The 27526-nt window shown below is 43.9% G+C and overlaps 1 protein-coding gene across 4 annotated transcripts in view; it reads right to left on the reverse strand.

Moving 5' to 3' along the window:
- The window catches only part of PPP1R13B (protein phosphatase 1 regulatory subunit 13B), a 427185-nt gene that overhangs the window by 101883 nt on the left and 297776 nt on the right, over window positions 1–27526 (reverse strand). For all 4 annotated transcript variants that reach the window (XM_086937879.1, XM_086937878.1, XM_086937880.1 and 1 more), the window contains 2 exons: window positions 7484–7635; window positions 3456–3948 (listed from right to left, as the gene is read on the reverse strand). In XM_086937879.1, the coding sequence (XP_086794005.1) occupies window positions 3456–3948; window positions 7484–7635 (645 nt within the window). The remainder of the gene's footprint in view (window positions 1–3455; window positions 3949–7483; window positions 7636–27526) is intronic.

Genomic DNA, 27526 nt, shown 5'->3' on the forward strand with positions numbered 1-27526 from the left:
GGTGTATGGCTGTAATTTGAAAAGAACATCCGGGAGTGCATGGGGATTAAACTCCCTAATGGGGAAACTGGAATTGATATATATATATACATATAATATATATATATATATTCACACACACATATATATATATATATATATATTTTCCAAATGCTCTGACTTTTCAGCGACGCACTCCACTGCAGGTAATTTATTCAGTTCATGCTTATGAAGGTCACAACTCCTCCATTCTTGCTGCCTTTCGCCGACGCGTTTCAAAGCTGTGCGCTTTTTCTTCAGGGCGTGATTACCATTGCAGAGTCACTTCCCACACGAGTATCTAATCCCTTAAATGCTTAGTAGCAGTCTCAGTGCATATTGGGATTTGTAGTTGCTTTGTAGCATCGTGACATCGTGAAAAGTTTTAATCATGGTTTGTAACCCACAGTGGGTCCTGCGTTACGTAATCATTATTGTGATAGGATTTGACAGGGAATTTTAAAACCACTGCATTGAAGGCTCTCCAGTGAGCCCCGGACGGAGCTGCTTTCTTCCATTGAAGCTACCTGCTGTGCCATGAACAAGGAGGGTTCCTGTTCACATGATCCCCTCTCCTTCGGCTTCTTCCTCATTGACTGGGCGGTGCACTCACTACGACCGAAGCTGCCGTTTAATTTGTTTTTTCCAAATGCTCTGACTTTTCAGCGACGCACTCCACTGCAGGTAATTTATTCAGTTCATGCTTATGAAGGTCACAACTCCTCCGTTCTTGCTGCCTTTCGCCGACGCGTTTCAAAGCTGTGCGCTTTTTCTTCAGGGCGTGATTACCATTGTAGAGTCACTTCCCACACGTGTATCTAATCCCTTAAATGCTTAGTAGCAGTCTCAGTGCATATTGGGATTTGTAGTTGCTTTGTAGCATCGTGACATCGTGGAAAGTTTTAATCATTGTTTGTAACCCACAGTGGGTCCTGCGTTACGTAATCATTATTGTGATGGGATTTGACAGGGAATTTTAAAACCACTGCATTGAAGGCTCTCCAGTGAGCCCCGGACTGAGTTGCTTTCTTCCATTGAAGCTACCTGCTGTGCCATGAACAAGGAGGGTTCCTGTTCACATGATCCCCTCTCCTTAGGCTTCTTCCTCATTGACTGGGCGGTGCACTCACTACGACCGAAGCTGCCGTTTAATTTGTTTTTGACTAAAACTTTCCACGATGTTACGATGCTACAAAGCAACTACAAATCCCAATATGCACTGAGACTGCTACTAAGCATTTAAGGGATTAGATACACGTGTGGGAAGTGACTCTGCAATGGTAATCACGCCCTGTAGAAAAAGCGCACAGCTTTGAAACGCGTCGGCGAAAGGCAGCAAGAACGGAGGAGTTGTGACCTTCATAAGCATGAACTGAATAAATTACCTGCAGTGGAGTGCGTCGCTGAAAAGTCAGAGCATTTGGAAAAAACAAATTAAACGGCAGCTTCGGTCGTAGTGAGTGCACCGCCCAGTCAATGAGGAAGAAGCCGAAGGAGAGGGGATCATGTGAACAGGAACCCTCCTTGTTCATGGCACAGCAGGTAGCTTCAATGGAAGAAAGCAACTCCGTCCGGGGCTCACTGGAGAGCCTTCAATGCAGTGGTTTTAAAATTCCCTGTCAAATCCTATCACAATAATGATTACGTAACGCAGAACCCACTGTGGGTTACAAACAATGATTAAAACTTTCCACAATGTCACGATGCTACAAAGCAACTACAAATCCCAATATGCACTGAGACTGCTACTAAGCATTTAAGGGATTAGATACACGTTTGGGAAGTGACTCTGCAATGGTAATCACGCCCTGAAGAAAAAGCGCACAGCTTTGAAACGCGCCGGCGAAAGGCAGCAAGAACGGAGGAGTTGTGACCTTCATAAGCATGAACTGAATAAATTACCTGCAGTGGAGTGCGTCGCTGAAAAGTCAGAGCATTTGGAAAAAAAAAATATATATATATATATATATATATATATATATACATACACATTACTTTTGCAACATACATAATTATATATATTGTTGCAAGATTTAATGGTGAAGAAATAAGTTACAGATCTCAGACACCCTTTGAGGCAGCTGCAACTCTTTAAAGACTCATGTTATCAGAGATTAGGTCTGTGTGGATGATTTTTCTTCAATTAGGTTATAGATCATATTAAGTCTAGCTATCGTCTTTGGGGACTTCTCTAGCTCCTACATTTACTGTCCGTTTATCCTTCTCAGAGTCACAGGCATAATTGATGTATATGTGTAACACTGCTTGCTGCATAACTTTTCTTTATGTATCTGGCATCAGAATAAAAAAAATGTCAAAGGTAGTTTTAACATAGATGGGGCGTTCCAATATTAACACTGAGGAGTGCCAAACATTGGCTGAGATCAATAGGAAATATTTAATGTGGAGGAAATCTTAACGGAAGGTAATATCAACCTTAGGAAACATCACATAAGTTATCTGGCACAACCTCAACCTTGCCAAAGGAGCTAAATTATTTTTTTTCTTTTTAACTGTAGAAAGTATGAAGGAAACTCTAGCAAATGTAGAGGAAGCAATGTTCAAGCCGGCTATCCACACAATTCTACCATGGTGGAGTACACTGTTGGTGGAGAATCATGTCCTCAGAACATGAAGGCTTTATCTTGTTCGTATCTAAAAAACATTATGTTAGTGTTACCTCTCACACGGCCATTGAATTATTTTTCCATGTGCAGTGTGCAGCGTTCCATAGGGCAGACAGGGCCAAGGCAGTATAAACAGAAATGTAAGCAGCTATGGTTACACTTGTTGTATGAGAGACATAAACACTTTGAATTAATGATCATGGCTTGATAAAAAACGATGTAATAGGATTACAGTGAGAACAAAGATAAAACGGTTGTGTAAGAACCCTGTGAAGAAACACAAGGTCAACAGAAAGAACAATTGAGGGGGGATGTTGAAAAAATAAACAAAGTGGTTGAATATTGCCTAAAGGTTTTCAGAGATTCTAACACACAAAGTGTTGAAAGAAAACATAATGCAATCAGATCCTCTAGAGATCTGAATGGGAGAGTGGGTGGGGGGGTTGGGGGAAGGAAGCGGTCACTTTAGCCTTATTTAAGAGTTATGCGAAAACCCTCCGTTTTGGAATGGTAACTAAACAATGGATTAAGTCACAAAGGCAAACACGTTCCTCTAGAAGCTAAAGACTGAGCAAATACTTGAAATAATGTGCGGTCAAACCATTTGTGTACTATGAAGCAATCAGTCATGAGATTCTAAATGTGTCAAGCTCCACACTATTTTCATATATCACACACCACTCTTCTCAAACCTCTATCGTTCAGTAACACAATGAACTAATTTCTGCAGAGTTTTTTTTAAAAGACACCAATGTAAGGAATAGTTTATCAGTTTGCTCTATGTATAAATGAAAATATGATAAACAGTACCTGCTTTGACAGATTTGTTTAGTGAATTGTACACAGATTGCTGATAGTGCTTTGGTGGCGCTGACTGCTGAAGGTACATGGAATAAATGGAACTTGAGTTCACAGTCTGAGGGCCTTTCCTGGGAGACTGTGGCCTGGATTCTTTATCAGCCAGGAAAGGTCGGATTGCCACAGTTATAGGAAGCTCTGGTCTAGGATCTCCACTCGGGAAGAAGGGGGAGGAAGAAGAATGATAAGTAGGACTTGGCGGTACAGATATTCGCTGCTGTATTTGCTGAGAAGTGCCTGGTTGATTCGTGTTACTGGGCGGCGGTAGAGGAAGAGGTCTTTGTCTGTTTTGTAGTGTGGATCCTGGTCTTGGCAGGCTGCCATCCTTTCTTCTCTCCAATGAGTTTGTAGAACCTGCTCCCAGAGCAATGGAGCTTGGATACGTTCCATAATTATGAGACAGTTGCTTAGTTATGGGAGGTGACATTTTCCCTATTTCAGAGCCCTGGAAAAAGACAAAGAAATTAAGTCAAAAATTTCAATTCGGATATTTTAATTTACAATTCTTTATCAAAAATAGTGGTCATTTTGAACTTGCAACACTACCACACATCTACTTTTTCAAGAAGTGTATTTGTTCAATAATGGGGATGAGTCTGTTCATCAGATGGTGCATGCAGGGAAGTTGGAAGATACAGGACTGTCAAGAGAAATGGGCAATTTCTGTTTTTTTAAACCTTAAGATGCTCCCAACTGAAAACTGACTAGTTATTCTGGCATGGACCTCTTAAGGATTTTGGGGGCCCTGGGCCAAAGGTATTTTGAGGGCCCCTGTTCGGAGCAGCTTTAAATTCATGATCCAGTTTTAGCTCTTTCATGCCGTCTTGGGTCAGGTCACTGACAGTTCACATGCACACTCATCCGAATTCTAAATATGTTTACATCGAATGTTCAGGGATACGGACTTGGGTTTCCAATATTAATACACAACAGCAGCTCACTAATGTTACTGCACATAATCTGCGACATGCTCCCATATGTCATATGTGAGGTCCTGTTTTGATCTAAAATAAAATCTTTTATAGCTGTTGCATTAATCATAAACAAAACATTTCTCTGCAAAATGTCTGAAATAGACTTACACACACAATACACATTAAAACAAATTAATTAAAACTGTATTAAAAATATATTTTTAGGAATGTTTAAAGGTCGTCAGGACAGTACTCTATGCAGAACCCCCTGCAAGACTAGGGCCCTGGGCCAAAGCCCACTTTGCCCATGCCTTGAAACAGCTGGGTGCTGGTTCATCCTGCTAACAAAGAAGACAATAACACATCACCAGAACACACAAATGTATGGACTCAGGTATGGACTAAAAAAGCAGTATTAGCACATCTTTAACATTCCCTCTTCAATTAAAACAGACTTACATAATGGCCTGCAGTTGCACTTGAGGTTTTTAAACACACTTTTAACAATCTGCAAAAATCTAGAAAACCCACTAACATATGCAAGTCCACGGGAGCTTCCAAATTCAACAAGTATTTATGGGACATTTGGTGAATCATGCAGCCTTTTTGCCTTGTTATGCTTTTTTAAGCTTTGAATGAGGGGAATCAAGAAGGAAGCTGAATCTAAATGCCCCACAGGCAGGGGCACTAGATAAACACGGAGGCAAACACATTTATGACTTTTCAATGACAGAAAAAAGGTCTGATATCAAGACTTTCCAGTGATAATGAATGACAAAAGGTCTGGGATTTTCCAATGAAAGAAACTGGATACAACCCAGTGGGTATAGAGCTGTTCTTTCAATTTGGCTATGGTAGTACATCCTAGGACTGTGGGTCACGACAAAGAAACTTCAAAAGATCCAGAAACATGGCTTTTGTTGCAGTGACTTCGGACCTTCTTTGCATTGTTTCCTATTCCCCTGGGTTCTTGTCATCTTTTATTTTCATATGTTCAGGATGGAGGCGAGGCATGTGGGGGAAGAGATGAATAATTTTACTAAATTAATCTGTAGTGTGCTAGAGGTGAAAATCCAAGTACTCTCATGTCAATCATGACATCCTTCACTTGAAAGACTGGCAGGCTTTGGCTAGCTAGCTGGAAAAGTGAAGATCTGGCAAGTAATGATCGGTTATTTATGAGCAATATGACCATGATTGTGTTCATCTTCTACAGCTATAGATCTCATTCATCTGGGGTTCACACATGGTCTTCCCATCAAAGATCAATTACTTCTCCTGGGCCTTTAGTTTCATGACTGAAGGTATGTGCCATTCATGAGGCTCATGTCTAGACCACAGATTAGGAGCCCAGTTTTATAGCATTTATTTTTTTAATACTTCTGTCTGTATTTATCCATATTTATTTTTTGGCCATCTTATTGGTATTTATACATATTCATTTTGCATTTTGCGAACAGATGAGGTGATAACTCGTATATTTCAGGATATATTTAACGGACAAACGTGCACTCATACTTTGATGCCTGTCAAGTTTTAGCACATTACATAGATACAAATTATAAAATAATAAACCCACATAAAAAAAATTAGCATAATAGCACAAATACATGTTGAGATATGCAGACATGTGAACAAATCTCATACTTGCTAACGTAGGAGGATATTGCTTTGGTCTAATTGGAAGCGGTCATTAACACTTAGCTCGAGCAGGTGGATTCCTGCACACTATGTTCTAGGGGTTTCACCACCCCATCTGAAGTGTAATGCAGCCAAAGAATCACTAGTGAACCCAGTATCACAGACTGCATTGTCGGACAACAAGGGTGGGGTACTAAAGGTGACAGCTCCAGTCTTTTAAACAAACAAAAGAAAGAACAAGTTACTTACCTTCTGTAACATATCATCTGGTAGAGACACAGTCTATATGTATATTTATGATTATTCATTGCCTTTGAACTTATTTCACTTTAACAACTCTCATTGACATAAAATAATGTAGACTATTCTTCCTGTATTTTTAACTGTTAACTGATTGCTACTGGCCACTATCAACCAAAAACATTGACTCAACAAGCCCTGTGAAAATAATTGAAAAGTACCAATTTAAGGCACACTTTTGACTAATTCAACTGCAGTAGTTTTGCACATTCAGAATGAAGTGAAACGTTCTCTCAGACATGTAAGGACTCCAGTAAGACAAAACTAGACTCTTTGGATGTCGCAGCAAATGAGGACCGCATGAAGTGCGCCATCCGCATAGCTGTTATATTGGTTCAGGAAAGATAACTCACATGGCTCTACCTTGAAAGGTGTCTGCAAGACAGCCGGATTGAGTCATTAAAAGCTTCAATGTCACTGTAGTGGTGATTGCCAATTGTGTATTCAAAAACATAATTTAAGATCTTGTCTCAAAAGCAGTATGGTTTGTATATGTCAGTCACAGAAGGGTCTCCAAACAGAACAGTCCATTAATTTGGCACATTTTGGATGTTGTCATCAACTTCTGGTCAGCAAATTGTCATTTATAAAGTATCTCGCTGACTTTACTAATCTGTAAGGTATATTGACCTTTTAATAAGAATACAGGTGAGCTTGCACTCATCCAAAGCAAATTTGTGGTCTGCTCGCTCTTCGAAGAGAAACGAACTGAAAGTTTGCAATCAGTTCAATATATTCCAGGCCTGGGGATTCAAACGCCACTGAGATCTAAAGGGGGAATTTGTCAAAAAGCTCAAAACAAAGAATAGGCTCACGTAACTGTAGGCTAAAAAGCATATGTAGTTCGATATCATCCAGTTAAAGAGAAAAAAGGAAATGTAAAATATTAACAAGGTGAAATGTTAATAGGATATTTTCATAAATCAATCGGACCAATTTAAATGGTAAGGTGATTTTTAAGGTTGAAAAACTGAAGGTGTACATTTATTTCAATTGCCTCCACTTGAAAATAGCATCAACAAGTCTTAATGTAATGTATAATGTCTAAAATAAAATATTAAAAATAAATCAAAGGCTTATGGCTTTATAAAAATGATATTTTAAAGCAATCCGCAGAAACCTTACCAACTTCTCGTTAATTGATACAGGTTGACTTGAGATGGGTCCTTGTTTTAAACCAGTATCCATACTGGATTCCTTCCAGTCTGCACTTGACAGTTGAGGCGTTTTCGCAATGGTAGTGCCTTGTTTGAGAGTTGGCCAGTTTCCATCATTAGCTTGATATAAATAATACGAAGCAGAGTTACTTAGAATTACATTTAGAGATAGCATGCACATATTACACATGAATAAAATACAATACTGCACAATGTAGACATTGTGGGTCAGAAACACAAATTTAGGTGGGAAATACAGATTTAAATTTAATTAAATGGAATTTCCAAACATTAACATTTGTTAGCGTCTGCATATATATTCTGTAACAGGTAAACTGAAAGTCAATTTCTGTTTTCACTCATAGATCAGTTAATTAAACCCATGCACTGCATTTATAACATAACAATTGATGGAAATGAAGCCGTACACAAGTATTATTCAAAGCAGTAGAACTACACAGACAAAAGAACAGGCATCAATATTTACAATAATCGAGTCCTAGTTGAAGAAACGGTCTGTATCTCTGAATTACAGAACTAGTATATTGCTGAGTTCCTGAAAAGATAAGCACTTTTAAAAAAAAAAAAAGAAGGTACCGAAAGAGGTGGTATTGACCCATGCTTGATTCTTTACCATTTGTAACTACAACTCAGGCGGTTCGAACTACATTTATTGTGAAATGTTAATGGAAAGAAATAGTTTGAAAGGAATATGCTACTTACCAGTATGCATCTGTTCTTGGCATAGAGGGCTGCAGAGTGGTACATTATGAATAGATCGCCATCTGGTGTTGGGCTCGGATGATTGCACTTTGTTTTTCTCTTGGAGAGTCTTTTGTATGTTGGTGACTCCTCCCTTAGTTGGTAGTGCGCATGGGCATCGGCTCCATCCTTAGATTGTTTTGCCATAGTAGGGTTAGATGGAGTAGTATAGTAGAATACAGATAAGAGTGCCCATGTAAGTGTATCTAAATAAGATAATGTTGGAACAGACACAGGTTTCCGGGGAGGCTGGGAGGGCATGTACCACTCTGCAGCCCTCTATGCCAAGAACAGATGCATACTGGTAAGTAGCATATTCCGTTCGAGGCATATGGGCTGCAGATGGTACATTATGAATAGACTATACAGCAGTTCTCTCCCTAGCGGTGGTCGCCCGTGTCTGTTGCAACTGTCTGAAACAATGTTTTTAATACTGCTTGTCCCACTCTAGCTTGTTGTGTTGCATGCACATCAACACAATAGTGTTTTGTGAAAGTGTGCGGTGTAACCCAGGTAGCCGCTTTGCATATGTCATCTAGTGGAATGTTTCCCAGAAATGCCATAGATGCTCCTAGTTTACGTGTAGAGTGAGCTCTAGGAGGAACAGTTAATGTTCTCTTTGCCTTTAAGTAGCATATTTGAATGCATTTTACAATCCATCTGGCAATGCCCGCTTTGGAGATGGGATTGCCTTTATGTGTGGGAGAAAACGCAACAAATAGCTGTTTTGTCTTTCTGAAAGTTTGTGTTCTCTCTATATAGTACAATATGGCCCTCCTAACATCCAGTGTATGTAGGGCTCTTTCCGCTACTGTTTGTGGTTTTGGAAAGAAAACCGGTAATTCCACTGACTGATTGATGTGGAATGCTGAGATAACCTTTGGTAAGAATTTTGGGTTTGTTCTAAGAACCACTTTATTTTGGTGTAGCTGCATAAATGGTTCTTGAATCGTAAAAGCCTGCAGTTCACTTACTCTTCTAAGTGACGTGATAGCTATGAGGAAGGCCACCTTCCATGTGAGGAATTGTATTTCACACCTATGCATAGGTTCAAAGGGTGGCCCCATTAGTCTGGTAAGCACTATGTTGAGATTCCAGACTGGGGAAGGTGGTCTTCTTGGTGGAATGACTCTTTTGAGTCCTTCCATGAAAGCTTTAATTGCTGGTACTTTAAACAGTGACAGGTGTTGCCTGTTTTGTAGGTATGCCGCTATGGCTGCTAGATGAACCCTAATAGAGGTATATGCTAGATTACATTGCTGTAAGTGTAATAAATAGCAAATGATTTGTTTAGTGGATGCGTCCAGAGGGTTGATGTGCTTACTGTTACAGTGTATAGCAAACCTCTTCCATTTTGCTGCATAGCATGCTCTCGTGGTAGGACGTCTTGCCTGTTTAATGATTTCCATGCATTCTGGTGGTAAATCTAAATACCCAAACTCTATGACCTCAGGAGCCAGATCGCTAGGTTCAGTTGTTTGGGATCTGGGTGCATTATTTCTCCATGGTTCTGTGTAAGATGCATGGGTAATAACCTTAGCTTTTGATGTGGTACTTGTGAGAGTTGTAGCAGCGTGGTGAACCACGGCTGTCTTGCCCACGTGGGTGCCACTAGTATCATTGTCATTGAGTGTTGCTGCAGTTTCCTCACCAGTAATGGAATTAGTGGTAGAGGAGGGAACGCGTAAGCAAATTTGTTGGACCAATTTATCCACAGTGCATTGCCCTGGGACCTTTGGTGTGGGTACCTGGATGCGAATTGTTTGCATTTTGCGTTCTGATGATTTGCAAACAGATCTATCTCTGGTTGCCCCCATTTTTGGAAGAATGGCTGTAGTATTTGGTCGTGCAGTTCCCATTCGTGAACTTGTTCTGACTGTCTGCTTAGGATGTCTGCTATTTGATTTTGAATTCCTGGTAGATGTTCCGCTAACAGGTAGATTTTTTGAGGAATGGCCCATCTCCATATGTCCTGTGCTAGTTTGGACAGTTGGAGAGAGTGTGTCCCCCCCTGTTTTTGAATATAATACATTGCAGTCATATTGTCTGTTCTGATCAGGACTGCCTTGTTTGTTATTTGCATTTGGAAAGCTTTTAGTGCTAGAAATATTGCCAATAGTTCCAGGTAGTTGATGTGCAGTTTCTTTTGCTGCGCACTCCACTTTCCCTGTACTGTGTATTTGTCCATATGCGCTCCCCATCCGGAGAGCGATGCGTCCGCTGTTATTATTACTTGTGGAATTGGCTCTAGGAACGACCGTCCCTTGGAAATGTTTTCTGTGTTCCACCACTTCAGAGAGCGATACGTCCGGTCGTTTACCAACACCAGATCTGTAATCTGACCTTGAGCCTGATTCCACTGTGTCGCTAGACACTCTTGTAGTGGGCGCATTTGTAGTCTGGCATGTGGTATTAGCAGTATGCAAGAGGACATCATGCCTAATAGTTGCATAAACACTCGTGCTGGTAGTGAGTGTTGTGGTTGAAATCTTTGTATTAACCCGACCATTGTCTGTACTCTGATTGGGTTGGGGTATGCTATTGCCTTTTCTGTGTCTACTGTAGCCCCCAGGTATTGCTGGATCTGGTTTGGTTGCAGGTGTGATTTTTTGTAGTTCACCGTAAACCCTAGGTGGTGCAGCAGTTGAATTGTCTTCTGTGTGTTGTGAAGACATTCCTCCTTTGATTTGGCCTTTATTAGCCAATCGTCCAAGTATGGGAAGACATGTATTTGTTGTCTTCTTAGGTGTGCTGCCACCACAGCTAGGCATTTTGTGAAAACTCTCGGTGCTGTTGTGACACCGAACGGAAGGACCTTGAACTGGTAGTGTTGTCCTTCTAACACAAACCTTAGGTATTTTCTGTGGGCTTTGTGAATTGGGATATGAAAGTAAGCGTCTTTTAGATCCAGTGTAGAAAGAAAGTCCCATTTCTTCAGTAAAGGGAGTACTTGTTGGAGCGTGACCATGTGGAAGTGTTCCGAATTTATGTAAGCATTGAGAGGTCTGAGGTCTAATATTGGTCGCAGGGACCCGTCCTTTTTGGGGATCAGGAAGTATAGAGAGTATACTCCTGTTCCTTGTTGATCCTTTGGGACCTTCTCTATTGCATGCTTTTGTAGAAGTGCTAGCACTTCTTCTCTTAACAATGTCAGATGATCTTGACTCATTGGACGCTGTTTGGGGGGGATGTTTGGTGGGGTAGCTGTGAGTTCTAGGCAATAACCATGTTGGATAATTTGTCTCACCCACTTGTCTGACGTGATGTTTTCCCAGACAGGTAGGAACTGTGATAGACGTCCCCCGACCGGTGTTATGTGGTCTGGGGGGAGATCTATGAAGTCACTGTTTTGGTGTTGAGGCGTTGCGGTTGTTATTATTTCCGCGGCCTCTACCCTTATTGTTGTTACCTCTGTAATTACCTCTTGAATTACCTCTGGGTGATGTTGGTGTGAAAGATGTGGATTGCTGATTTGTTCCTGTGTTTTTTGAGCCCCCTCTATAGGTGGATCTACGAAAGGAACCTCTGTGCGTTGGCTGTTGCAATGCTCCCATTGACTTAGCCGTTTCTGTATCTTTCTTCATCTTTTCTAATGTCTCGTCTGTACTTGAACCAAACAATGTCTTCTGATCAAATGGTCTGTTCAGTAGGGCTGTTTGAACTTCTTGTTTGAATCCTGAGATTCTAAGCCACGCGTGCCTTCTTAGCATGACACTAGTGTTAATAGACCTTGCTGCAGTGTCTGCTGCGTCTAATGCACACTTAATGGAAGTATTTGTTATTATTTTCCCTTCCTGTATTAATTGGTCTGCCTTCTTCTGATGTTCTTTTGGAAGATGTGTGAGAAGTTTTTCTAACTCATCATAATGTGCCCTGTCGTAACGTGCGAGTAGTGCTTGTGTATTAGCTATACGCCAGCTATTCGCTGCCTGTGATGCTACTCTTTTTCCTGATGCATCTATTAACTTTGACTCTTTATCTGGTGGAGGAGCCTCTCCTGTAGATAATGAATTTGCTCTTTTACGAGCGTTTGAGACCACCAGCGAGTCTAGAGGTACATGCCCCCTAATAAATATTGGGTCCTTTGGAGCCGCTTTGTATTTCTTATCGATTCTTGGGTTTAACACCCTGGCTCTCACTGGGTTTTCGAATATCTCTTCTGTGTGAGTGAGAAGACCCTTTAGCATAGGAAGAGTACCTGATGTTCTCTGTGCACTAGGTAGAGTCTCTAACAAGAAATCCTCTATCTGAGGTTCTGTGTGCATATCTAGTTTGTGATATTTTGCTGCCCTATTAATGAGCTGCACAAAACCTGTGTTATCATCAGGTGGTGAAGGCTTTGAGGGGTATAGCTCTGGGTCGTTGTCCTCATCTGACCCTACATCGTAATTTTCCCATGGATCTTCCTCCTCTTGGATAGATTCGTCATCCCCTTGAGGTTCTCCCTCCCCTATATCACTGTCTACATCTGACTGAGGTGTAGATGGTCTTGGTGTGGAGGGTGTAGGAATATGTGGCCTATTGTGAGGAATAGGAGAAGAGGGTGTGTCTCTAGGACGAGGAGAAGCAGGAGGAGTTATGTTCGTCCCCATTGTTCTCTTTTTTGAAGGAAGAGGTTTATCTTCCGACTGTTCACTCTTTCTCTTCTTCGTGACCACTTTCCCAGTCTGTGGGTCAATAAACAAGATCTTTTGTTTGGGATCTGTTTGTTGCTCTTGAATCGGTACCGAGGGTCCTGGTTCCGAGAGCTGTTTTTGTTTTCTATCTTCTTTCGACACCGAATGTCTGCTCGATTCCGACTTTTTGGGTATCGAGTGTCTTTTGGGCGATACATCATATTTCTTTTTCGACATGGAGTGTTTCGATGCCGAGCTCTCCTTTGTATGCAGCCTCGGTGTCGAAGTAGATGACGCCCTTTTCTCGGATCCGACGTGGTGGGATTCCGAGTGTTTCGGTTTCAGTTTCGGTTTCGTTGCCGGGCCCGAAGGCGGGGCGTCGGAAACTTTTTTCAGCGGTTTGACCGGGCCCGAGGGCGGGGTCGTTACCGCACGGGGTCGGTTTTTCGGTAAGGGGACGTCGTCACTCACGGTTTGTTGCTCGAAGAGTTCTTCAACCTCCGACTGGTCCCCTTCCGACCCCGACTGGTCCTCTTCTTCCTCGATTTGTTCGTCTCCGAACAGCTCCGGGATTGCCTCCGCCTGCATTCTGGAAGCCTCGTGTCTTCGAGCTCGACGATTTCTAATCGTTAGCTTGGAGGAGAATGCTGCGCAGGCTTCGCAGTCCCTGGATTCGTGTTCAGGCGATAGACAGAGGTTGCACACCTCGTGTAGGTCCTTGTGTGGGAACTTAGCACCACACGATGGACATTTCTTGAATGGAGTCCTTTCCATGGACTCCGGGCTTGACTGCGTCGAGAAAGGTCTCCTGTTCTTCGACGTAGATCCAAGTTTTTCTCTTCTATTTTGAATTTGTAACGCGTCGGAATGCAAAAGAACGCGTTCGCTAACAATACCGTCGAATTGGAAAGGGAATACGCGCCGAAAAATCACTTTCTTCTGAAGTTGATCTGGAGCGTCTCGATCTTCATCCGAACCCGATGGCGGAAAAAAACAATCTAAGGATGGAGCCGATGGCCATGCGCACTACCAACTAAGGGAGGAGTCACCAACATACAAAAGACTCTCCAAGAGAAAAACAAAGTGCAATCATCCGAGCCCAACACCAGATGGCGATCTATTCATAATGTACCATCTGCAGCCCATATGCCTCGAACATAATGTTCTTGTATTGATACAAATTACTTTTCCAAATTGTTTTAATGTAGAAAGCCATCAGTTTGGTGCAATGCAATTTTCAAGTAATTTAAAGGCTTCCCCAGAAAGTTCAGTGCGTACCTCACCGATGTTTGAATTAAACCTTGGAGATGGCTGCAGCTTCAAATTACCAAAATAAAATCCTCTGAGGATGGAAAGTGCAATGGAGTAAGCAATTAACAATTGAATCAAAAAGTTTGCAAAACAAAAATGATGCAACAAATATTTTTTAAGGCAGAGATTAAATAAATCACAGCATTTCCTTTGCAGTTGTTGTCCTCCGTAATGGCTACAGAGCCCCAATGAAGCATAGGTTATAACCATAATCCTACATGGATAACCTTTAACTTTTGGCAACATGCTATGTTAGCACTGCATTCTGCGTAACTTTATTTAAAAGATGATCTATTTGATTAGTTGAATATAATTCCCTGCACTTGGCTTTTAGTTTTTTGTTAGTAAGTGTTCAAGTTTGTTATACTGCAGTCTGTTTACCATTTCGCGTTTTGTCCTATTGGTGTTGTTGGAAGTGTTTTGCTGATGTCATGTTTTTAACTAATATAACTAGCGTATTTTCGTATCTAGGGATCTAACGTTTTAAATATTTTTATAGTATTTTGGGATTTTGTTTGTTGGGGGGTTAAGCTTAATACTCATTATATCACTAGGTTAAAGGACTGAAAGAATAACTATCGCCCCCAAGCAAGAGGTAAAACCACATTTCTTCTAATCATTTGGAGTTTAATACAAGCATGGGGCCAGAAGGCAATACTGCAAAGGCTGGAACTTGGTGATAGTTCTATATAGCCCTGCATAATAGCATACTCTAGGGGGATACTCTCAAGAACGTGTGATAATTACCGCAAAATTAGTTTAACGCAACTCTTCATATTGCAGTCCATCACGGGAAAATAATGCTGTGTTAACTAAGTATTCACAACACGGAGGAACCATGCGATAGGCCCATGACAACGCGTCAAATGTCCGCGATAAAGTCAGCACGACGTTGCAAAAATGCGAAACAAGAACGCAAAAAAAAGAGTTGCGATGAGGCCAATCGCGATACAAAAATCAGCGAAAGCCAGCAATAGGCCTGCAATTCACACACGTCATGCAGGAAAAATCACCATAACAGAAGAAAAAAACCAGCCAAACAACAGCGAAGCACAATGGATGTTGCCGGAGCAAGTACGGAGGACAACCACAACCCCAGAACCCCACAAGCCCCCCCCCCCCCTGAGGACCAGTTAGGGACCTCGGGGTCAGGGAAGGGCAAGGAGAAGAGTAGGAAGAAGCGGTTCAGTACACAGGAAAACAAAATCCCTATAATGGAGGTGGTAGAACACCATTAACAACTGTTCGTCACCTCCACTGTGTCATTGGCAACAAAAAAAGTACTATGGCAGTCCATCGTGGACAAGGTGAATGCAGTCGGAGTGCTGAAGAGGACAATGGAAGAGGTCAAGAGGGGCTGGAATGACGTCAAGCGCAAAACCAAGCAGAAACTTGCCAACAACCGGAAGGCAGCAATGCAGACTGGAGGTGGGAGTCCTACGCTAAAGAAGGATGTGGAAGAGATGGAGGAAATGGTGTCCATAGTCATCAGTGGGGAGATGGTGGCAGGAGTTGGGGGACCGGACACTGCTCAACATGACCAGACACAACAGCACCAGGGTGAGTAGCGACCACAGGGGGGGGGGAGATGGCCACACATGTACAATTAAGTAGAGCAAATCTGCGGACAAACCATGCCCCAGCCCCCAAATCCCACCAAGAGACCAATGTACCCAAATATTCAACATACACTGCATAAAAGGGTTAAGGGGCAGCAAATTAAGAACTGCTGGGGCAACTCCCCCGAAATGCAGCACACACACACATAAACTGAAGAGCACATCAACATTGACAACAATGTGGTACAAACCGCAACACATACACAAAAGAACACAGGACACAACTGGTGCCGCTTTTGTGTGGAAACAGGCCAATCACATTTGGCATTGCAGGGAAATGCGAGTTGATAATGTACAAGTACAAACACATATCCGTCATGTTGTCGAAATGTCCACTGTACCCCATCAAATAGGCAGCTCCTCCCAAACAGCCACAATGTACACAGTCATGCAGTCTGCATGAAAGCATGTACAATGCGACAACATACATGTGAACACATTGTTAAACTGCATCTCCCCTTCACATTGCAGAGGGACAATCAACACCTCCTGCAGATCAGCCCGAACCTCTCTTCTCTGATGACGAAGAGGACCACCACAGCTTCGAATCCAACGCCCTCCAACAGCTCATTGAGAGCCTCCGCAGCCCACCTCCAGGAGCAGGGCAGTCCAGCTGCTACGAGGAGACCCCGCCCCCTGCACAGACCACACAGCAGGCAGCACCCACCACCATGGCTGCCTCCCAGGACCACCACGAAGAACACATGGCCTGCCAACGCTTTGTGTTAGGGTGCCAGGAGAATCTGGCTGAACAGGTGCGGGTGGGCTTCGACCGCATGGCAGCCAAACTAGATGCCATACGTGTGTGTCTAAGTTCCATCAGGGACCACTCACGGTCCCTAACGGACACCCACAGTCTGCTCCATGCTCTCCAACAGACCATGTGCCAGAGTGGCACTAGCGATGACACACAAGTGTTGGGACACATGCGGAGCTCAATGGAGACCTTTGAGTGGACGTAGGCGGAAAAAGCGGCTGTCACGGCTGCACACAAGGGGAGGTAGCTGGGTTCCTCAATGACCTCAGGACCATCCTCATGGCATTGCTGCCACAAGGCCTGGCAATGATTGCATGTTGCTGCTACCACTCCATCCACATCTCCGCCCCCTAAAGTGTCAGTGCCACACTGTGCGGCAGACATTCCAACTCGGGCCCCTGAGGTATCACTGCCACACAGTGCTGGAGATAGAACACCAACACCCACACGTGAGGCACATGAAACAGCAGAGAACGAAGATGCGGATGAATCTGCCATCATGGTGAGAAGGACGCAGTAGCATTCATTTCCGCTAAAGGGCCTGTTTCTGCTTGGTTCTGCCCTCTGCATCATCACCTTCCACTGTCCCCCGATACACTCTGCGACACTTACCTTGGACCTCGATGTGGACTGCCATATTCTGTTTGATCACCAATGACACAGCAATCAGACCGCGGACTGAACTCTTCCTTTGGACTGGTCATTCCTGGTAGAACTCTGGCTGGCCCTCCAGGGGCCAACATTGTAAAGTGGGGTTTGCATGGCCCTGTACAGCTCCAGCTGCAACACTCCACTGAATGTGCATTAAACATTATAATCACATAGATGTGTCATGTCTCTGATCTTTCAAGTGTGTAAGTTTGGATGAATGTAGGTTCAGTGATTCCCCCTTACTTCCATGTTGCTCATATTGTTTGACTTGTGTCACAGGGTGACACATTGCCGAATCCGGTCCAGGTGGCGCAGACAGAACAGGGACACACGCATTAGTTACTTCCTTGTCAAGCCCAGTACGGAACCACGGCCAGAGCCCCAGGGTCATTGTTCACACCCTTATGCTGGACTGCATACGACAGGCCAGCCCACTCCGCTTACGCACACGGGGGGACGACAATGCTAGATGTGCCAGGTCTCCCCTGTAGTGGTCTGCAGTTCGCAGGTCTAGTTGTCAGCATGCCACAGCCACACCCTCACGGCTGGTTTACACCGACACCACACCCATCCAGCACATGCGTCACAAGACAAGTGACCCTGCCAATAAAAAGGGCCGGGCGCAGGTACCCAACGCCATTTCCACTCTCTATCTGGGTGCATCCATGTTGTGTTCATGTAGGCATGAGAGCCTAGGGCCCTGCAACATCACATCTCCCAGGGCCGGAGGTGACAGGCTGTCGTCCGCACCACAATACTCAATCATAGAGGGTCCATGACTTGCAGGGCACAGACTTGGTGACACCGGATACACTGCGGCCGGCACTGGCACACCGTCATGGGACGGTGACCTTCGGTGCACTGAGGTAGGGGCACCTTAAGTGCTAAGCGGGTGTTCAGCCTGCGATGAGGCCCCTTCCTGACGGTACAGACTGGTGACAATCGTTGTGAACCCCGCAGTGTAGGCCTGAGCCAGCGGGCAGTGCTTGCCTACACCACGTGGCGTGGCCTCGCGGGTCACATAGTGGCACCTCAAGGGCTGAGCGGGTGTGCAGCCTACGATGATGCAGTGTGCACCGGTATGTCCTCTGCAATAGCGAAATTAAGACCCAGAATCAAATGCGAGACCTAGTGGCCCGGGGAGTGGGGCTGCATGATGTGGAGGGTGCCATGTTTGCAGGCCCTGGGCTTGGGGCTTGCACCGGCACGTGGTGGGCCCTCTTTACGATACGCCGGTGGCGGATGGTGAGCAGCGAGGTCTGGGTGTGGAAGGGCGGCCATGCACTGCTGGGCGGCGGGAGGGGCTGTGGTGCAGCTGCCTGGATGCACAGGGGCGGGCATGCACCACTTGGCGGCGGGAAGGGCTGGGGTGCAGCTGCCTGGGGGCGCAGGGGCGGACAGGCGATGATGGCGTGTGCAATTGTGTGTACTTTGCCATTCATGTATCTGGACTCTGTTTCAGATGAGGGACCTGGTGAACAGCACATGGTTGGAAACACACCGGTGGCAGCAGGTGAGCAGTGAGGCCTGGGTGTGCAGTGTCGGCACTCTATCTCCCTGTTCCTCGCTTCTTTTCTCTGTGTTTCTCAACCCATCTCTTTCAGTCTTTCTCTCTCCCTCCCTCTCTTTCCGTATTTACCTCTCCCTCTCTTTCCGTTTTTCCCTCTCCCTCTCTCTTTACGTCTTTTCCTCTCTTTACGTCTTTCTCTCTCCCTCCCTCCCTCTCAGTCTTCCTCTCTCCCTCCCCTCTCTCTCTGTCTTCCTCTCTCTCCCTCTTTTTCTGTGTTTATCTCTCTCTCCCTCTCTTTCTCTCTCTCTTTGTGTCTCTCTCTCTCTCCTTCACTCTCCCTCTGTCCTTTGATGAACGCATTACACACCTTCTTATCTGTTTTTTGTCTTGTAGGCTGTGACCTACCGATTGTCCTGAGGAGAGCAACCATGTCTCTTCATTAATGTTCTTCTGAGTTTTTTTAATACATTTTCGTTTGGTAATTCGAAGGTGAATGCGTGATGCTTATTTTTGTGACGACACATGCATGTTACCTGTTGTGATTGTGCGACATCAGGCAGATTCTTTGGACATGATTTTGTGAAGTTGATGTGGCATGTCTTTGAGGAGGCTCTAAGAATCCTTAGGTCATTTCATCGGAGAGCAAAGATATATCAATGGATGCGTTCAATTTTGTATTGGGATGGAAACAAGAATACAATACAGAACAATAGCACTGTCAGTCTTTCATTTGTTCAAAAACGTGGCTTGTTCCACCAAGGTTACGTTTAAAAGAGGGAAAGTAAATACCAGTTGGTCAAACGCACATAAGTAGATTTTAAAAGAAATGTCACATTCCTGTTCTCCACTCCACTATCCAACAGCCCCTTGCCCAGCACATGCATGAAAATCACAAGAAATAGTTTGGGCACAGTGTTAGAAACAATTGTAGTCATATAATCAAACTGTGGTTAGAGAACAATCTGAAGGCTAGATTTGACTTTTGGGAGATGTTTTCTTTGCACACAAAATTTTATCTCGGAGACGATTCAGTGAAACAGGCAACTCATTTAGGGGAATCTACTGAATGTAAACCAAAATATGCTTTGTCTCTGTGTTGCTTTACGATCTAATGAGTTATCAAAACACTCATGATGGAGAATATCTATTAAGAGGTAAAGCTCAACATTACTGCATTTATTCAAACCTCTCTGCAATCTAAAGCTTATGAGAAAGCCTCTCAAAGGGACAGAATTTCATTGTATTCTGAATGTTATCAGTTAGTTTCAGTTGAGGGTAGTACAGGTTTCATTTACACAGAGTAATCCTTCTCATACTTGCACTTGATAAGACAGCAATGATAAAGGGCTCCAATGTCACCATTATCAATATAAGAGGAAACCAGAAATATCCTGGATTTATCCCCAAGGAAAGGGAAAACATCTTGGCTCTCAACATTCTATGGACGCAGTAGCCATCTGCTTTAAATAAACAGTTTATGCCTTGACAGTCAATTATAAATCTGGCCAATTTTATCTAAATCAACTGTACTAACGGCCATTCACAGATTTAATACTACAGATCAAAAGTCAAATTGTGCCTCCCGCTGACTCATTGCCATACTGCTCGTTCTCGCGCGTCATAGAGTTGCCATATGTTGGGGTCGGAAGCCCGTGCCCATCACAAGTGCCTGGCTCAAAGATGCTGCGCAATGTCAGACACTTCTTTTGGAATTTTGAGAAATAACATTGGTTGCTGACCTGCCCCTCTATTTCTGGGGCCCTCTTGTTTCATACCTCCTTTCCCTGAATGCCTCTCCTCCTGCGACCTCTCCCGCGCTCCCTGCCGGCAATCCGCCCGAGGCGGCCGCCGGTGCAGGTCCATAGGACTCCTCCTCTCCCCCCTGCCTTGCTACAGTTCTCTCGCGCCGCTTACACCTACACTCGCCCCATCTGATGCTTGCCGCTGTCCTTTCATGCTCCGTATCCTACTACTTTACCTTTCATCTTACGATGTGCTGCTACGGCATTATTGTCTCTATGCTGTCTATGACCGATGCGATGTTTCCATTTTCTCCTGTCAAGTGTTGCAGCACTATCTTATTCCTTTGTAACCTGATGTGCACGATTTTCAATAACGGTCTTTGAAAAATTAAAAAAATCCTTACAAAAAATTCAAATTGCTGTTTACCACCATACTTCGCCCATGAAAGGGCCAGGAAAAAACACTATGCATTGCCTCACAGCCTGCAGGTAACAATCTCTTTATACATGGAAACAACTCTCCTAATTGTCACAAAGCCTCTTCATTGTGACATTACATTGCAGCATAAATGTTTCCCCTTATGTCCTAGTTTTGTTTCATAATTTTTTATTGGAGTTTTGGTTAATCACCTTTTGTTACAAAAAAAAATACACATTAATAAATGATTTGACGAACAATTTATGCAGAAGTTATATTTTATTTATTTCCGGTGCTGAGAAAGGGCATCATGCTCTACTCGAAGCTTCACCTCTTACTAGTCATGTACCCTACCTACACTCAAAAATGATAATAAATGGCAAATTACACTCTATGTATCTACATATATACAATTTAGTCACTTGTGCTAGAATTCATTTATAAAGCACAGCTATGGCACAAATGGTTGCTTGGATATGAACCTGCAGTAGATTTGTATATAGATCAGATGCAGAGCCTCATGGGGCACGTTGCAAATTTCAGAATGCAATGATGTTTATAGTGATCAACGATGCTATTGGTTTTGGTAGGCAATACACTCTACAGCCATGGAGATTAGACTCAAATTGCAAATCCTCCACAGCCGCTTTACCGGGGAATTGTGTTTTTTACTGCAGGTAAGCCTTGAAGCAGTACTCTGCAACAGCAATTAATGTTGAAGTTTGATAGCTGTGAAAACCAACAACTGTAGAAGAATCTGACGTCAGCGCATTTTCCCAACACGACTGGTGCAACCTTCCTACAAGATTGGATGCATTAAATCTTTCTGTTTTTATTTTAAAATAATGTTTAAAAAGTGTACATAACAATTTAAAAGATATGACAATAGTAATTGCTGATATTTTACAGCACTGTATAAGAAAATAGTTTGTATACATAATCTCTTTTGTTATATGTCTGACTATTTATGGTCCTATGAATATTGAGTTCTTGTAGACATGACCAATCTTGTATTTGTCCTATTTATGTGTTTGAATGAGTGAAAGGATAAGTGCGGTGCGGAAAAGAAATTATGACGATGTGGGGTTATTGTGCATAATATTTATGGTTTACACGTCTGGTTGGGAGGTGTTTTTGTAATTCTTTATAGATATATGTCTTTTGTTGCTATTTTATTGACTATTTCTGATCAATTTATGTATACTGATATAATTGCGTATTATCTATTTGCACAATAAATTAAGGATATATATCCTAATGAAATGGAAATGTATTTATTACGTAGTCATATATACTTCTGCACACTGCATCTGCTCGGTAGTGAGGAGGTGACCTACACCCTCTGTTTTACATCAAGATGTGACTATTTATTTAAGAAATCGTTTTCAGGCAGTCAGGTTTGGTTTGTTTGTAGATTTCAAGCAGAAGAAGTCAGTACCCTTCTGCCCTGGGTAACAAGTGGGAACCAGTGGCAGCCGCAACTTAAAGGGGAAGGCTTGGCGGGCGAGGTGGGGTGTTAGGGGTTTCATTAGGGGGAGGAGGTGGATGTTTATATTTTAAGTCGTCCTGGTTCATACAGTCAAAGACGGTCAGAGGGCAATGTAGGTTTAGGAGGTATCAATGCATTTTAAAAAATTAAGCTGAATGTGTGTATATAGCTGTTGCCTGTGATAACAAATGAAAGATTAACCCAGAGAGACCGAAGTTCCTCTAAAATTCTGCAGTTAGTTGTGAAGGGTTAAGGTAAGGCTAACACTTGGCATGTGGAAAAAAAGGAGTGAAGTTTTGGTGAAGAACTCTACTGATAAATCCAGGACATTTGACTTCTGTTCAACTAATGCAACATTTGGTGCTGCATTGGGTTGGATCAGAACACACAATTGGTTTGAATGAGGGCTACCGAGACACAGGCAAGATACTTGCAACCTATAAATAGTTAAATGAGTAATTGAGGGTGTCCTGTGACACAGTACCTCATACCTCGCCCAGACGTTGGTTCCGTGCTCACTACGCCACTGGAGTCAAGCTATCCTGGCTGATGACGGCTGATATTTTTATAATAAACAAGATTCTATCAATTTTTATAAGTTTTTTAAATTCAATAAATTGTGAAAAAAGGTGGTACGTGTTGCTAGAACTTGTTGATGACAAGGAGAAGCACTATGTGTTTTCAAAATACCCCTCACACACTACGAATCCCATAGTGTCATGCTTCATCATGGGGGTCCGGGACCTCTCGCGGCGCGGGGCCGACTGCCGGAGTTCGAGACGCTTGCGGGACCGCTCCCGCCTACCTTTCGAAGTCAGGGCCTGGCAGTCGGAGCAGGCCTTGTCGTCGTGATCGACGCCGAGACAGTGGAGGCACCGGCGGTGAGGGTCGTTGACCGACATTAGTCAGTCGCAGTCCCCACAGGGTTTAAAACCTGGCATCCCTACCGGCACCGTTCTGAGTCGAAGACTCGAAAAAATGATCAAAAGGGATCGTAAAAAGTTTAGTTAAAAAATGACTAAGTGTCAGGGGGTCCCATGCTCAGCCCCGGCAGAGCTAACTGCTTGTCCGTCTCCTCAACAGGCGGATTACTACGGGCCCTTTAAGGACAGCCTGTGTGTTCGTGATGACGGCTTCGCATCTGGACCACCTGACTTTGCGGGCCTATCAGGAACGTCCTCTCACCATATGAGAGGAGACCAGGAAGACGCTGGTTGTCCGACGTGGGAGGAAGAAGTGAGACGCCAGGAGGACCACGCGACCAGGAGGACGGGAAGTACCGGGAAGGCGGAATCCTTGGACGTGGACGACACCAGGAGCGGAGAAGGTGCCGGACCGATATCCGAGGAAGAGTGGACGGAGGTAGCTGTAAAGCCAGGAGGCCAACGACACCGTGTTTCGCCCAGCCACGCGAAGGAGGACGCGTGGCTCTCCCAGGTGCGTGCTCGTTTGGGTTCTTTACTAAACTTCAAGAAGGGAGGGTCGGGATAGGAAACGGGGTAATCACCGGGGCACTTAGTTTAGCCGAGACAAACACAACGCACTGAATGTGGTGGTGGTTATTCCTTTATCCCTCACTCCCTCCCTGTTTCCGAGCATTCTATTAAATCGGAACACGACACTAAAAGCCACATATTCTTCTTTCCTTTCATGTGCTGGAGATTCCCGGACCCTGACCCAGGAAGTGCCCCAGGAGGTGACCCGAGGACTACGACCTTACGACTGACCTCGTGTATAACAAAAAGACTTTGTTTTGGTGTTTTACAAACTGTAACCCCAATAAATTAGATAAACCGTCGCCCTCTAGTCTTGGCTCCTTCCATTCTTGTAACCGAAAGGTGACAAGTGGCGAGCCAGCCAGGAGACATTCCATCTGAGTCAAACAAGATGGAGACCTTACTAACTCAGTTAAGTGAAGGCCAGTCCAAGCTAGAGTGGGCAATTAACCGGTCTAACGAGCAAGCGGACAGTGATAGAGCCACGTTCACCGCGTCTATACAGACACAGGCAGATCATCTTACTAAACTATCAGAGGGTCAAACACAACTGCTAGCAGTTTTGGGTCAAAGTAGAGCTGCACACCCACCAGGGGCAGTAGTGCCTCTCCAGAAATATACTCCAGGAGACGATCCTGTTTCATTCTTTTTGAATTTCGAAAGGGCAGCCCGAGCTAGTGCATGGCCGGGTGAGAGATGGCCCTTTTATTTAGCGCCCCTCCTTACGGGAGAAGCCCAGGCAGCTTATCAGTTAGCAAACAAGGATGGAACTGCAGCTTACGGACATGTGAAACAAATAATCCTTGATAGATTGGGAGTCGATGATGAGACTCATCGGTTAAAGTTTCGACAAGAAAGAGGAACTCCCACTGATGCTCCCAAAACTCTTTTTTATAAACTGAAAGACGCTGCCGATAGGTGGTTAAAGCCACAGGAAGGAAATATCGACAATGTCATGAATAAAATTTATTTGGAACAATTTCTTGAAGCATTGCCCTATGGAACCCAAAGATGGCTACGGCAACATGCAGGTTTGACCCTGGAACACGCTATTGAAATGGCAAATTCCTATGCGAGAGCCCAAACTAGACCCGTTTTTCGTGAAACCGAAAAACCCGTTGTGAATAAAAACTTTGTAAAACCTGAGAAAAAACCGTACAAACCGACAAATGAGCCTCCACCCATAAAATCTAAACCATTGAAGCCCGAACCACCGGTCTTTACGAGTCCTCAGTGTTATGAATGCGGCGAGTGGGGACATATTGCCAAGTACTGTCGGAAAAAAAGAGAGAAGGAGGAAGAGCCCATGGAAGTGGGGTATGCTCCGCGTGCTCTCTTATATGCACAAGAGACTGGTCCCGCATTTTATGTAAGTGTCTTGGTAGACGGTAAGAAAACCCGTGCCCTGCTAGACTCGGGGTGTCGACATTCGGTAATACGGAAAGACACTCTGAATAGTTCCTCTTTGCTATTGAACCGTAGTGTACGGATAAAATGTGTGCATGGGGATATCCGTACTTATTCCCTAGCTAGGGTCACGATTACCACAGAAAAGGGAACCCAAGTACAGTGTGAAGTAGGAATCCTTCCTAATCTCCCCGAACCACTCATTATAGGCACAGACAATAAGTGGTTTTCTACTTTGATGGCAGAAGTTTTAGAGAAGCAAGGCGGAAGCGGGGTTAGGGAAGGTCTATTAGCAGAAGAACCTTGGTCTACCGACACCAACTTTAGGGCTGCTCAGTTAAATGATGCCTCCTTGGCAACTGCTTGGAAAAACGCGCAGGACAATAAGAATCAGAACACCCTTACTTATCCTTGTTTTATAGAACAAAATGGTCTTCTATACAGGATAGGGCAGAGTCAGGCTACCCCACAGCTAATAGTTCCTACTATATTCCGTGAGCAAGTAATGTTTTATGCTCATGCACATCTGTTAGCAGGTCATTCTGGTGCCGAAAAGACCACTAATTCTATCGTTGAGCATTTCTATTGGCCCGGGGTGTATGCACAAGTGAAGAAATATTGTCAAGAATGCCAGATTTGTCAGAAAAGGAACCCGTACATTCCCCCTAAGGTTCCCCTTGTTCCACTTCCAATCATTGGCAAGCCCTTTGAAAGGATAGGGTTAGACATCATAGGACCTTTACCGAAGTCACACAGAGGTTACCAATATGTTATGGTAATAGTTGATTATGCTACTCGTTATCCTGAGGCGTTCCCATTACGAGCAGCCACCACTAGTGCCATTTCACAAAAACTGGTAGAGTTGTTCACACGGATGGGGTTTCCTAAAGAACTTCTAACAGACCAAGGGACACCATTCGTGTCTCGCCTCATGAAACAGGTCTGTACTATCCTCAATATCAAACATCTTCGTACATCGGTATACCACCCACAAACCGATGGTCTGGTAGAACGCTACAATGGGTTAATCAAAACAACTCTAAAGAAGCTTTTGACCGGAGACGGTAAACAGTGGGACCAACTTCTACCATTGGCTTTGTATGTGTTAAGAAGCCAGTTCCAAAGTAGTTTAGGGACCACACCCTTCGAGTTATTGTTTGGCAGGAAACCCCGTACGTTGCTAGAAATAACCAGGGATAGTTGGGAAAAGACTAGCTCAAAAGATGCTGAAGAGTTGTTGGACTACTCCCAACAGCTGAAGTCCCGGTTGCACAAGTTGAGGACACTGTCTTATGAAACTCTAGAAAAAGCGCAAGACAAACAAAAGACCTTTTATGATAAAGGCAAAAAGTGGAGAGAGTTGGACGTAGGAGATTGGGCTTTGGTCCTTCTTCCTACCTCTACTCACAAACTTCGGAAGGAGTGGCAAGGTCCTTTTCAGATAGTCAAGAAAATAGGTAGGACCACGTATACGTTGCAACTATCTCCTTCCCGAACTCAGATTTACCACATTAATCTATTGAAGAAGTGGTTAGGTACCCCGCCAAAATCTCATGTGACTGTGTCTCTAGCGACACCACCTGTTCATACCATCGAGCATGCAGTGGTAAATCCTGACCTTACAGACTCTAAAAAAAAGGGATTGCAGGTGTTAATGTTAAAACACCAGGCTATATTCTCGGATCAGCCAGGTAGAACTACTTTGGCTGAGCACCATATTCCGACAGCCCCGGGGGTAGTAGTAAAACAGAAACCCTATCGGGTCCCCGAAGCACGGAGATCAGTGATAAAAGAGGAGGTACAGAAAATGTTGGAAGCCGGGATCATTGTACCCTCCAAAAGTAACTGGTCTTCCCCAGTGGTTTTGGTGCCAAAGCCTGACGGAAGCAAGAGGTTTTGCATTGACTTTAGGGCAGTGAACAAGGTGTCCAAACAAGACGGATATCCATTGCCTAGGGTAGATGAGTTGATAGAGCGCCTTGGGGAGGCTCAATACATAACAACCATTGACCTCACCAAAGGCTATTGGCAGGTGCCTCTTTCTCCTAAAGATCAGGAAAAGACAGCGTTCACCACCCCTGATGGTCTCTTTCATTTCACTGTCTTACCCTTTGGACTTCATGGGGCCCCTGCTACGTTCCAACGTCTTATGGACACAGTATTGGCCCCCTATGGACATTTTGCGGCTGCATACATTGATGACATCGTTATCCATAGTCCAGATTGGCAGACT

Source organism: Lissotriton vulgaris, chromosome 9 (assembly GCF_964263255.1).
Source record: "Lissotriton vulgaris chromosome 9, aLisVul1.2, whole genome shotgun sequence".
Lineage (NCBI taxonomy): Eukaryota > Metazoa > Chordata > Amphibia > Caudata > Salamandridae > Lissotriton > Lissotriton vulgaris.